This window comes from Mobula birostris, chromosome 8, assembly GCF_030028105.1.
Source record: "Mobula birostris isolate sMobBir1 chromosome 8, sMobBir1.hap1, whole genome shotgun sequence".
Taxonomy (NCBI): domain Eukaryota; kingdom Metazoa; phylum Chordata; class Chondrichthyes; order Myliobatiformes; family Myliobatidae; genus Mobula; species Mobula birostris.
This window is the reverse complement of record NC_092377.1, coordinates 122,225,830-122,240,140: the sequence shown is the minus strand read 5'-3', so window position 1 is coordinate 122,240,140 and position 14,311 is coordinate 122,225,830. Positions and strand designations below refer to the sequence as shown.

At 43.2% G+C, this 14,311-nt stretch overlaps 1 protein-coding gene across 2 annotated transcripts in view; it reads right to left on the bottom strand.

The window, feature by feature from the left end:
* Nucleotides 1–14,311, bottom strand: part of LOC140201649 (cell adhesion molecule CEACAM5-like) — a 43,007-nt gene that overhangs the window by 1,817 nt on the left and 26,879 nt on the right. For both annotated transcript variants that reach the window (XM_072266098.1, XM_072266099.1), the window contains exons 7-8: nucleotides 8,529–8,804; nucleotides 5,190–5,450 (exon numbers count right to left, since the gene is read on the bottom strand). In XM_072266098.1, coding sequence (XP_072122199.1) covers nucleotides 5,190–5,450; nucleotides 8,529–8,804 — 537 coding nt within the window. The remainder of the gene's footprint in view (nucleotides 1–5,189; nucleotides 5,451–8,528; nucleotides 8,805–14,311) is intronic.

Sequence of the window (14,311 nt, the reverse complement as noted above, 5' to 3'; positions counted from 1 at the left end):
CGCATGCAGTAAAAGAATGGCTAATTCATTGTTTCATCCCTCTGGTCTCTGAAATATTTCCACATCATTCCTTCGTAGTGAAAATAAATCATCTTGCAAAACAGCTCAACCTTTTTCTTGGTTCCACACCGCATAATATCGCATTACCTGACATTAACGCACTGAGTCCAGACTCTATACATTATTGTGCGATTGCTAAATATCTCACTCTTCCCCGTTCAATCTGTGTCCGTGAGATCATATCTCGTCCCGCCATTTATCAGGGATGTCACGATCTCGGACGGTATTCTTCATCACAAGATGCCTGCTGCAACTAGTTTATCTGCAGTGCGCTATTGGAAGATAACTGAACAAGCTAAAACATACCTGTTCGTATTTTAGTACGAAAAGTTTGGGTTCAGTAGCAACTTTGCCATATTCCAGGATTAATCCCAAAGTCCTAAATCACCCAGCATGTTTAGCAATTGGATGAAGAAATGACAGAATGGAAATAGAAGGTAATGACCATATTGTTATAAATTAAATAGTTTAGAACGGTAGCCCATGATATCAACGCTATAAATTAAACTTCTCCGTCATGTTACTCATTCTATAGAATCTTCCAAAAATATGCATCAGCAGACCACGCCAATAATTCTGTACTCAGCGCGGTTTTAATGCCCAGGAGTTTACAGTCTTAGAGAATCCTCGAGCTGTCAAAGTGGCGAGGTTTCTCATTCTACCACGCTTCCCAACTCTAAATCCCGAGCAGAACACACAGTGAAAAAAAAAGAAAAATCTGGTCTTTCGAATAAACATTATAAACCGTTGTCTCGTGATTTTGAACCATGTGGAAGGATCCCAACAATTTTGTGCCATCCAGCCTCTTAGAATTAAAGTCAATATGTTAATATATAAATCTCAGGCATAACGATACTAGCATTCCCCGAGATAAAATAATTTACTGAGGGTAGAAGGGTAGAAGAGTGTTTTATTGTGGCTAGAGATAATATTCATTCATATTACATGGCTGTCTGTTGCGCTCTTTTCTGGACAGACCAACCCCAACAGCCACGTTGCAAAGCAAATTATTATCTTCCACGGGCGAAGCAAAACCCATCTGGCTCTGGAATCTGCCTAGATGGGGTTACAATTTACAGGAGCCAGTTCAACTGCCAGTAGATCTCCAGAAACCGGAGATCTTGGCGCAAATCCACAGTGTCATTGGAGAGAACATGGAAAAGCCGTAAGGATATATATTTCGAGGCGTTGATCAATGCACTTGTGGAGCCAACGCCTCCAGCTGCATCATCCTCGAAAATGTATGTGGAGTTCAGCCTAAAATGCAAAGTCGCCTTCAGCAAGAAATTACCCTATTTACTATAGTTTTAAAAATACTGATCTTGTTTTAGCTATGAATTGTCAAGTGCTATTTCAATCTGCACTTAGGGACACATCGCGCTTCCAGTGCAACACCAGCCAATAATTACTACCATGCTCTAGCCTTAAAGGATGAAATAGCCCAGGAACATGTATGGAGAATAAAAATTATGTCTCTCCCGCTAAAGGCTAACGGCGTTGGCAATCGAGTTCAAGGCAATACAGAACAGGTGTTCGCGTTCTCCCCATGACTCATGAACTTCAACCATAATGCAGAGGAATCGATTGGCACTCCAAACCAATATCACAGGTAGACAATCAGTTAAGGAGGTATTTTATATACATGCGTTCGATAGCCGGGGTCATGTAGAAAAAGAAAATGAAATATATGTATACGGTCTCATCGGGAGCATTGTGTACAGTCCTGGTCGCAACACTATTGGGAGCATCGCACTGGAGTGGTTACAACAGATAGCCATCAGCAGTACCTTACAGTTCCGAGGAGAGACTGGACATGACATACTGTGTTGCCTGTGGGGTGTTCGATCTTTCCCCTCCTCCCGCCATATCGGTAAAGACGTGCTGGTTGAAGGGTGTCGACGTATAAAGAAATAGAGTGGAACGTAGGAAAGCTGACATGGATTTAATGTAGTATTAGTTGAAAGGAGTGTTTGGAAGGAGCTCACGGGTAGGCTGAAGGTCCCTTTTCCAATGCTGTCTGAGACTCGCACACAATGAAAATCATTTTCTGTTCAATCTTTTTTTTGATGTTCTCTGATAACTGACATCGATATCAGGGGAATGCCATAAATGTTGTGTTTCGTGACATCTTCATTATGATTGGCGGCCGGCAAAGTTTAAAGAGTATAGTGCAGGGAGGCTATCTATTTTATCCAGTATTACACATAAAACGGTTGGTCACATCAAATGAAATATAAATTTGCACTTTTTAGAGAGAGGCAGCAGTACAACATGGAAGCAGGTTCATCACACCACCGTGTCCCTGCCGACTATCAACAAACAACCTATGCGTTCCATATTCTAGCATTCATTTGTAGCCTTCTATACTATGACATTACGAGTGATCGCGTGAATAACTCCAGAAAGTGGTTGGAGTATCGTTTTTCTATCGTCGACTCAGGCAGTGAGACGCAGATTTTAAATACCGTCTACCTGAAAAAAATCTCAACTTGTCTTTGTTTCTAGCTCTTTTTACCGTAATCACATTCTCACGATTATTCCGATCTCTGCTAAAAGAAGCTGTTACTTTTTCTTGGACCATCTGGACACTGACAAATGCTAGGTGTCTGTATTTCAATTACATCTGTGACAGCAGCTGTATTATATTCTGAGATTATGATTTGCCCAATTCATCATGGACACGTCACTCGTCACCATCGGTAGTTTTTCCAGGAGGCGCTGCCGCAAGAAAGCAACATCATTCATCCGAAATCCCCACCATTCAGACCATTCCATCTTCCATAGATTACAAACCGGCAAAAATGAAACAAGCCTGATGTTCCACACGGGTAGGCTCAAGATCTGTTACTTTTCTTCAAGAATTTGGTTGTGGAAACACCGGAAAAACTTTAATCACTGCAGTTATAACATTGTGACCACATTGCACCAAAATAGAGTTAGTTGTGTTTGCATTAATTTTGTTTGCTTCTAAAATATGCATTCCATAACTTAGGTTTAATTTGTTATTATGAATGCTGCTTGCATGATTCTTTATTCCTGTGATGTTTTTGCAAATTTTGATTTGAAACTATACACCTACTTATGCATTGGAACAACTCGACATTGAAACTCTCCGTTCATTTGTCCTACTTGCTGTCCAGGTAGACCCATTGCTTCTTTCTTATTCCTGCCCCGCCGAATTTATATCTGCACACTTCAACTCTGTTTTATCCTCCCGGTTTAGTCTCTTCCTACCTACATCCGTGACGCGTCACACGCTCTGGATCTTTTCAATGACGTCAAGTTTCCTGGCCCAGATTGTCTCATTTTTAGCGTGGAGGTCCACACCCTATGCACATCCATCCCCCAACAGCAGGGGCTTAGAGCTCTTTGCTCCTTTCTAGACAGCAGACGCAACCTGTTCCCCTGAACCACCACTCTTATCCATCTTGCGGAACTGGTCTTCACTTTCAATAATTTCTCCTTCCGATCCTTCCACTTCTTTCAAACAAAAGGTGTAGCCAGAGCCACTCTCATGGGTCCCAGCTATGCTTGCCTTTTTTGTCAGCTACGTGGAACAACTACGGTCTCACTCCCCCAACCTTTCCTACGCTACATTGACGACAGCATTGGTGCTGCTTCCTGCACCCATGCTGTGCTTGTCGAATTCATCCACATCTCATTCTGTTTTCCTGCAATTACCACCCTGCCCTCAAATTTAGCTAGTTCACTCCCGAGATTTCCCTTCTCTTTCTCGAGCTCTCTGTCTCTATTTCTGGAGACAGATTATCTACTGTTATATATTATAAATCCACTGATTCTCACAACTACTTGGACCATACTTCTTCATACTGTTTTACGTGTAAAAATGACATTCACTTCTCTCAGTTCCTCGGTCTCAGCCGCATCTGCTCTGAGGATGAGGGTTTTCATTCCAAAACTAAAGAGATGTCCTCCTTTTTCAAAGAAAGTGGCTTTCATTCCTCCATCGTCATCACCGCCCTCACCCACATATCATCCATTTTGCGCCGGTCTGAACTCACCCCATTCTTCCGCCTCTCCACCAGACAGAGGGTTTCTTTGCCCTCACCTATCACTCCACTAGCCTCCGCACCCAGCGTATAATTCTCCGTAACTTCCGCCATCTCTAACGGGATCCAGGCACATCTTTCCCTCACCATAACTTTCCGCTTTCCTCATGGTTTCGTTTCCTACACGACTCCTCCATTTGTCCCTCCCCGCCGATCTCCCTCCTGGCACCCAGCCTTGTCGGTGGAACAAGTGCCACACCTGCTCCTGTTTCTCCTCCCTCCCTACCATTCAGGCCGAACCAATACTTCAACATGAGGCGATACTTCGCCTGTGAGTCTGTTGGTGTCATCGACTGTATTCGATACTTCCGGTGTTGCCTCCTATATATTGGTAAACCCGATGTAGATTGAAAGACCACTCTGCAAGGAAATGCAGGATCTCCCGGTAGCCACCCATTTCAATTCTTCTTCCCATTCCCATACCAAGGTGTCAGTTCATGGCCTCCTATACAGCTGCGATGAGGCCACACTCAGGTTGGAGGAGCAACACCTTGTATTCTGTCTGGTTAACCTCCTACATGACGACATGCACATATATCTCTAGAACTTTCGGTAATTGCCAACGCACTCTCCTTCACCGCTGTCCATTTCGATTTTCTCACTCAATTTAGCTCTTTACCTGCCCATCACCTCTTTCTGAAGCTTCCCCCCCTTCCCTTTTGTTCTATGGTCTTTTACCCTGTCCAATCAGATTGCCCCTTCTTCTGCGTTATTTCTTTGACATATCAATTTCCCACCGCTTTACTTCACCCCGTCGCCTCTCATGGTTTCACCGATGTACTTTTTCCTCCCCTCCCCCCACCTCTCACTCCGACCTCATCTTTTTTTTTCCAGGCCTGGTTAAGGGTCTCGGCCCGAAGCGTTGACTGTACTCTTGTCTATAGATGCTACCTGGCCTGATGATTTTCTCCCGCATTTTGTGTGTGAATACCTTGATAGACTACTTGAGATGCAACATATGAAATCTAGTTTTATCTTATTCCGCCGTACCTTGCCAATATGTACATTTTCTGCATATATTGAACTCAATTATTTATTTTCAGAACATTTTACATTTACCTGTCAAGAAAACTTGTACCGATGTCCGTTTCCTGAGTCCGGTTTTGCTGTTAAAGGCCTCGCAGGTATAATTTCCTGTTTTATTTTGGTGAAGGTTGAGGATCACCAGTTGCTCTTCGCTGTGTTGTAGTGAGTTTCCATTGAATAGCCATTGAAATGCCGAAGATGGAAAGGATGATGCATTGCACGTTAGTGTCACATTTAACCCACTGTGAAATGCTGAATCGGGACTCATTAATAGCTGGAGATCATCTGGTCCGTCTGCAACAAGTCAACATGTTAATAAGTTAGCGGACTCAGAGGAAAATGCGTCCAGTTTGCAAGGAACTGAGAAATTTAAATGGTATTCTTTCGAGTTATAAACTGGAAATAAGATTTGATGATATTGCGCCCACCGAAATAACTCCCGTTTCAATCAGGACAAAATATTTCAACATAACACGGCATCATATATCTCATATAATTGCGAGACAGAAGGATGTCATTCGGTCCATTTTGTTCGTGTTTTTTCTAAGATTATCGTTCGATTAATTGCAACTCATTCTCACCTAATCGTGCAAAAGGACGCCTTTCTATCGAGCCACTCTAGGCTTCCTATAACATTGCAAGGCAGATTATATTCCTCATAACACGCTGGAGGAACTCAGCAGGTCGGGCAGCATCTGTGGAAACGATCAGTCAACGTTTCGGGCCGGAACCCTTCGTCAGGACTGAAGAGGGAAGGGTCAGAGGCCCTGTAAAGAAGGTGGGGGGCTGGGGCGGGTGGGAAGGAGAAAGCTGGTGGGTTCCAGGTGAAAAACTAGTAAGGGGAAAGTTAAAGGGGTCGGGGAGTGGAAGCAGGGAGATGATAGGCTGGAAAGGTGAGGAAGGAATAGTGAAAAACACAATGGGTAGCAGAATCATAAGGGAGGTGATAGGCAGCTGGGGGAGGGGGGCAGAGTGAAATAAGGATAGGGAAAGGGAGGGGTGGGAATTACCGGAAGCTGGAAAATTCTATGTTCATACCAAGGGGCTGGAGACTACCCAGACGGTAGATGAGGTGTTGCTCCTCCAACATGAGATTAGCCCCATCATGGGAGTAGAGAAGGTCATATATGGATATATCCGAATGGGAATGGGAAGCAGAGTTGAAGTGGGTGGCAAATGGGAGATCCTGTGTGTTGTGGCGGACGGAGTGGAGGTGCTCGACGAAGTGGTCCCCCAATCTGCGTCAGGTTTCACCGATGTAGAGGAGGCCACACTGGGAGCACCGGATGCAGTAGATGACCCCATCAGACTCAAAAGTGAAGTGTTCCCTCACGTGGAAGTTCTATTTGGAGCCCTGAATGGTGGCAAGAGAGGAGATGCAGGGACAGGTGTAGCACTTGCGCTTACAGGGATAAGTGCCGGGTGGGAGATCCACAGGGAGGGATGTGTGGATCAGGGAGTTGCAGAGGGACTGATCCCTGCGGAAAGTGAAGAGGGGTGGAGAGGAAAAGATGTGCTTAGTGGTGGGGTCCTGTTGAAGGTGGCAGAAGTTGTGGAGGATAATGTGCTGGATCCGGAGGCTGGTGGGATAGTAGGTGAGGACAAGGGGAACTCTGTCCCTGTTGTGGTGGCGGGAGGATGGCGTGAGGGCCGAAACACGGGAAATGGAGGAGATGCGAGTGAGGGCATTATGGATGACGGCAGAAGGGAAACCACGATCCTTAAAGGAAGAGGATATTTGAGATGTCCTGGAATGGAAAGCCTCATCCTGGGAGCAGATGCGGCGGAGATGGGGACACTGGCAATAGGGAATAGAATTTTTGCATGTGGCAGGTGGCAAGAAGTATCCGAAACCCAAAACGTTGATTGATCGTTTCCACGGATGCTGCCCGACCTGCTGAGTTCCTCCAGCGTGTCGTGAGTGTTGCTTTGACCCCAGCATCTGCAGAGTATTTTGCGTTTAAGGTTATATTCCTCCCCCAACCCCTTCAGCATCATTTGAACTAAGTAAACACCCCGATCTATAAAAATAAAGAGTAAAACAATCTAAACAACAACGCAGTTTAAACATAACTAACTAATCAGTTCACAATTAATTGAAAGGTACTCTGCCTTTTCAGCAATAAATGCGTCTTCTGTTATCTATACTATTTATTTGCCGCACATTGGATAACCCGGAATGTTGCCAGCAGACGCGCCAGTAATCAGAGACCCAGTGCAGTGACTGGAATTTCTTTATTCTTGCAAAAAAATCTGTAAAACTCAGCCAGAGACGCTAGCAAAACCCGAATGCAAAATTAGGAGGGTTGTGCAAGGAGCTAGCAACCTCATCCTGTAAAAAACTCAGTGCTACGGTAAGGACGACTGAAGCTCCAAATACTTCATCCCTCGGATAGGAAGGGTCTTGGACTAGGCGACGTATGAATTCATGTGAAGCGGACGCCACAGGGCTGATCAACCTTCGGCCCAGAACAGAGAGTCTCTGGGAGCTGCCTTTGGTGGCTTAAGCCCCAGTAGGGTTTAATCCCTTAAAAAGAAGTAATATTTGCTGGACTGAAAGGCAGAATGTAAAATGGTTTCTCTATGAAGGAAAAGTATGTGGCAATTTGTTGACAGGGAGAAATGGCAGCAGAAATCAATGAGCGTGTCGGTACTTGTTATGGACAGAAAGTCACGCAGAGATCTCACATTTAAGGGCCTAATAGAACAGAAGGGCATCAGCCGGTGCCCGGATGTCATAGAGTGAGGCAGATAACCGCCATGTAACATGGGAAGAGGGGAAGAAACTTTGATAATAACGAGTAGGGCAGATTGCGGTAGCAGGAATTGACCACAAGCCCATGATTCAGAGGTCACATTGCGGCCTTACCATGCGCACTCCGTAACTCCGGACTGTGTATAGTAATTATCATACGACAATTGAAGCGAAGCATGTGAGACGAACAGTGATGCGTCTGAGAGAGAGAGAGGGAAAAGCACCTGCAAGCATCAGCCCAACAATGGGGAAAATCTTGAAACAGAAACGTTGTGTTATGTCCTTTATAAGGTTTAATTATCGCAGCATATTTCGGGACGCTTTAAAGTCAATTTAACATTGATTTTTATTTGACCGGGATAGGAAGACTTGTTTCGTGACGACGGCCGTGATGTTAAGAATCCTACAGTCAATATGTTGCAGGCGCCTTTCAATAAGCCTCAAATGCTTGCTCTGACCGCCAGAAAGATTGCTCAGACTGGCTTCAATAGAAATGAAAACCGCGCCCAACAAGTCCGTTCATTGTTTAGCACTGCGACCTTGTTTACCCTTGGATCAGGGTGACCCACAGTAAGAACAGAACAGACAACTCTAATAGCCGATTACTCGGAACTTACAGTAAACTATTAGCTGGAACAGCTTGCTCTCTTTCCATTCGCTCTGACCCACCGCCTCACAGGAGTAGTTCCCCGCATCATTTCTCTTCACTTCTGTTATTGTTAAGGTTTTATTTCTCTCTGAGAGTATTGTGCTCTTGGTTTCGGGGAGAGCATGCTCGTTTTTGTTCCATCGAATGGAAACTGGCTGACCAGACACGTCACAGGTGAGGGTCACGGTTGTGTTGTACTCAATCGGTTCCTGGGAACTGGATGTGATTTGGGGTACGGAAATGCCTTGGGAAAGAAACAGAAAACCAAATCAGAATTTTAGCGAATTTGATTAAGCTATAGAGTTAATGTTGCTGTGAATATATGGAGCGACGAACGGTGACGCGTTAGATACACAATAGATCCTAGATGATGGACGCTTGAGCAAATAAGCAATCTGATACAGGGACTCATCATCTTGGGTGAAACCTCTATTTTTGTAAGACATATTTATATCTTTTGAAATAAATTTAAATCGAAGTGAAAATGGATTTCTCCAGAATATAAGCAATATGAGAATGGATAACTAGTTCTGTTGTCACATTGGGTCTCGGCTGATGAGACCCGGTTATCTACTCTTTGTAACTTCCATGCCCCAAGACGTTGACTTTAATATATTCAGTGACTCGGCTGTTCCCTTCACTTCCGACAGTGAAACTGACAAAGATTCACGAGTAAGAGAGAGAGAGAGAGAGAGAGAGAGAGAGAGAGAGAGAGAGAGAGAGAGAGAGAGAGAGAGGGGGGGAGGGAAGGAGAGGGGGAGAGAGAGAGGGAGAGGAAGAGAGGGAAGGGGAGAGGGAAAGTGAGGGGAGGGGGAGAGGGAGGGGAGAGGGAGAGGGAGAGAGAGAGGGAGAGGGAGAGAGATAGGGAGAGAGAGGGAGGGGAAGAGGGAGGGGGAGGGGAAGGGGGAGGGGAGGGGGAAGGGGAGAGGGAGAGAGAGAGGGAGAGAGAGAGAGAGGGAGAGAGAGAGAGAGAGAGAGAGAATACCTCATTGCGAGCAGTGTGTTTAGCCACCTGGTCTCAATTTTGGCTCACATGATTCTATGCCTTGCAACTCTATGTAGCTATCCAAGTGCTTTTGAAACGATAGTATATTAAAAGTGCCTTAACCACTTTTTCTTACAGTCCATACCATATATATTCCCCTCCCTCTCCGTGAGAAGAATTAGTTCCTCTGTTTCCTTTTAAATCTTTATCGTCGCATAGTGAGCCTTTGCCGCCTATTTTTGGCCTAATTTGCCATTGGAAAAGCCTGTTACTATGCATCTTATCTATTCCTTTCGTAATTCTCATGGCTTATCTGACCTAGCATCATTTTTTCCTACATTCTAAGGAACAAAGATCTAACCTGGCTAGCAAGTTCCTCTAAATCAAATTCTCTAGGTCTTGTAACTTCAGTATGATTTTTTTTTTTTTGTAGTCTTTCCAATTTAAGCACCTCCTTCCTATACTAGTGTGACCTGTTATATCGTTGCTTAATGCAACTGTACCTTAATTCTAAATATCTCAATGTGCCGACGGCGAAAGAAAGAAGGGTCGGCAGGTGGAACTCATCATAGGAGCGATGTCACCAAAGTGAAATGTAGTGATATCAATAAATAACGTTAACGCCATTTTAGTGACAATATAATTCAAGAAATAATTAAAACTAAAACACAATACTTAGATCTGCATATACGCAGAAAGTCATGGCTCCAAAATAAGTATACACGAACCTTTAAAGACAACAAACAAGTGGAAACGAATTCCACGTCATTCTCTAATGAGGCGCTTTATGCTTGAATATAAACCTTCATTCCATTGTATTCAGCCATGTCTGCATATCACGATCACAGTCATTTAAACTCGAAGGACTTTCCAAATCATTTACTATTTTATGGTGATCACACACATTGAAAGGGACACTGATTTTAGCTGAAAATTGCTCTTTAGAGCAGGGTAGTATTTTCCAGTATTCCACCAGTCCGTTTCGATAACGTTTTAATAGCTCTTTTGAATAGCACGGAATCGCTTTTGTTTTGCTGTTGTTGATAAGTTATGTTGGAATGGGCCTGGTTGGTGGAGCTCCATGATGTTGGATAGTGTTTTCCTGCAACTGCTCCTCTTATAGATTTACTCAAAAGTGAGGAGGGCTTTGCCCGTGATAGTCTGGGCTGTACTCTTTAAGTTTTGTAGGCTTCTCCGTTCAAACAGATTGTTGTCTGCATACCAGGTCGTGATGCACCCATTAATATACTCTCCAACGCACATCTATAGATGCTTGTCAAAGTTTTAGATGACAGGCCAAATCTCAGCAAACTTCTCAGTAAAGGCGCTGCTGTGCTTTCTTTGACAGGTGAGGAGGGAAAAATTAATTGACATCAATGCGGATTGTTTTTTAACACGGGATCGTGGGAACGACGTGCTAGAGGAAACTGTACACACAGGTAGAGTTACAACGCAACCACAGAGAGAGAAGGGGTGTATAGCGATATGTGCTAGACACAGGGAGTTTGAGCTTGCATGCTGGAAGGATCTGTTTCTATAAAGTCAAACTCAAAGAATTCATGGAATTTTAGTGTAAGCTGCTGGCGGGGCACATTGCCTAAATCTTTGATAAAATCTAAATTAGTAAAACTGTCTTCTCTGTCCAGAGAGGCGTTTATATGAGTGTAAATTTAACTTAAGTTCTCCTTCAGATCAGATCAGAAATTCTATCAAGCAGATCCTTATATCTAAAGACACAAAAGCTAAATACTGCAGTTCACTTAATAAGATTATCTTGCTCTTTTGTTTACCGTTATTTGGAGACTGCGCAGCCTGATATGGTTGAAATTCAAATGTATAAGATTCTCTTAATTTAGCAGTAACATTCGTTTGCCAACTGGAAACTTAGTCATAGAAGTTGTTACCTAAACAAAGCAAAAAGAAACAGCTGGAAATGGCCATGGCAACCGCAAGTACCTGGCAGGCAACACTAGATTGGACAGAGGAGGCTAATTTCCCAAGTTAGATTTCAGCAAAGATTTTGGCAACGTGCTGGGAAATTGTTGCTCATATTCACAGACAAGGTACAGATGTAACTGAAAATAACTGGAGAGAATGAGACTGAGTATTGGCCGACATCATTGTACCAAACTTAGCTATGAGCTGTTCTGGGAACAAACTGCTTGGAATGCAACTGTTTCTACACAAAACGGGAGAGAAGCTTCTCTTCTTGGGAGGCAGAGACTTACTCATGAGTACAGAGAACAAAAAGACGGAAACCCAGACGGAAAATCTGCAGAGGCCTAGATGAAATGGTTCAGGCAAACACATGCAAAACAACATTTACAACAAACGATTACAGAAGTCAGTGAGCAATTCATGACATCCAGCTGGTGAGATTCGAAAATATTGCTAAAACATCATCCAGACAAATGAGGACAATTTTCCTCTGTGAACATATAGTAATATGGAACGTAAATCTAATGGGTAATTCAGCACATTTTATTATACGACTCATTTTCTTGCCATTCATTTTCCGGCGACGTTGCAACAAAGGCATAGGTTCAGTTATAATGCGTTATAAGCAGCACAACAGAGGAATAGCCGTTTCAGCCCATGTTGTAGTGCAGAACTGATTAAGCAAATAATTAAATTCTAAGCTCAACTGATCACTTTTGCATGTAAATGTCCATATCCGTCCTGGCAATTAACAGCTTAACAGTGCCTTAAAAACCTCGATCTTACCGCCTCCACCGCTACCCTTGATAACACGTTCTATCTCTCACTACTGCCAGTGTAAAAATTTTTGCTCAGCAAATCTCCTTTTAAACTTGAGATTTCCAAGACCCGAGGAGTGAACATCATTAATTTGTTGCTTTCGTCTAACCACCTGGATGTCATGGTCAAGAAAGTCCACCAATGCCTCTACATGTGAGGTGTTTCACTTGGTAGGGCAAATGCAACGAGGCAGCTGTTATCGATAATACCTTTAACAGTACTGCAGTGCAGAGAGATCTTGAGGTCAAAGTTCATTGCTCCATTAAAGTGGCTACATCGATCGGTAAGGTAGTTATGAAGCCATATGGAATTCTTCGTTTTATTAGAAGAGGTATTGAGTTTTAAAGTCAAGAGGTTATTTTGCATCTTTATAAAACTGGTTATGTCACATCTGGAGTATTGCGGACATTTCTGGTCGCCCCACTATAGGAAGGATGTTGAGGCTTTGGACTGAGATCAGAGGCGGTTTAACTAGATGCTGCCTGGTTTAGAGGGCAAGTACTGTTATGAGAGGCTAGGCAAAATTCTGCTGTTTTTTTTTTTGGAGCGACAGAGGCTGAGAGGAGATCTGATAGATGTTTATAAGATTATGGCAACCATGGACAGAGTAGACAGGGGGTATATTTTCAGTCTAATACCAGAGCTGATAGGTTCAAAGGGGATGTGAGGGATATATTTTTTTGAACAGAGAATGGTAGATGCCTGGAATGTGCTGCCTGGTAGTGTGAAAGAGGCAACTACATTAGATGTTTTAAGAGACGTTTGGATAGGCATATTAATATGTGAAAGATGGAAGGATATAGATATTCTGTTGGTCTATTGGAGCATATAGTATATGGATTTTTTTGGTTTACATTTTAGCTGGTTCCATAGAATATTGTGGGCGAACGGCCCACAAAGCCTCTGTGCTGTATTGTCCTATGTTCTAAGTAAAGTAATAATTGAATAAATAAATGAATGAATAAACAAATAATTAATTAAACAAACAAACAAATAAATAAATGCACCAATAAATCACGTTGATCTGCAAGGCACTGAGGAGTATAGCAGAGCAGAGGATTCTCAGAATACGAGAAGAGTCTGTAATTCCTTGTGAGTGGCTTCACAGGGAGATAATGTCATAAGGAGAGCGTTTGGCACACTTCAGAAATCAAAGCAATGTTAAGAAAATTGAAAGAGTGCAAAGAAAATTTACAATGATGTTGCCAGGATTTGAGGACCAGAGTTATAGGAAAATATTGATTAGATTTGGACTTTCTTCCCTAAAGCGCAGGAGAATGTGGGGAATATAATTATGAGAGTTGTAGGTACGGCAAAGGCAAGCAGGCTCTTAGGTGAGAGAAGAGCTACAGATGGTGAAAGGTGAAAGGTGAGAAGTTAATGCGGAAATATTTAAGGAGAAAATGAGGCGAGACATTTTCACTCAAAAAGGCTGAGAGTATGGACAAATCAGGCTGCGTAAGTTGTGGATGCGGGTTCGATATCAGTATTTAAGATAAATTTCGATAGATACAAAAATGGGCCGGATATGCAGGGCTATATTGCAGGTGCAGTTCGATGAGCCAGGCAGACTAATAGCTCAGCACAGACTAGATCTGTCCAAGGTCTCGTTTTCTCTGCTGTACTATTCGACGACTCTGTCTCTGTAAGATGTGTTGGGCAAGATTTTACACATTTAATCCATTGCTGTGGTAGTACTGTTGGCGCATGTGATAAAGCCATACACAGGATAATTGGCCAGGCACATGAATGTACAAGAAATGAAGGAACGTGCAAATTTTATAGATTGGCTGATGGGTTTGTTTAGATGGTATTTGATCACTAGTTTTACAGGTTCCACGCAGCATCTTTAGCTGAATAATCTGTTGCTGCTGTTCTAGTGTATGAGGTATATGTTGCAGGACGCGCACACACTCACAGATATATACACACGCACACCACAGATACAACACACACACACACACACACACACACACACACACACACACAAACACACACAAACTTTCACG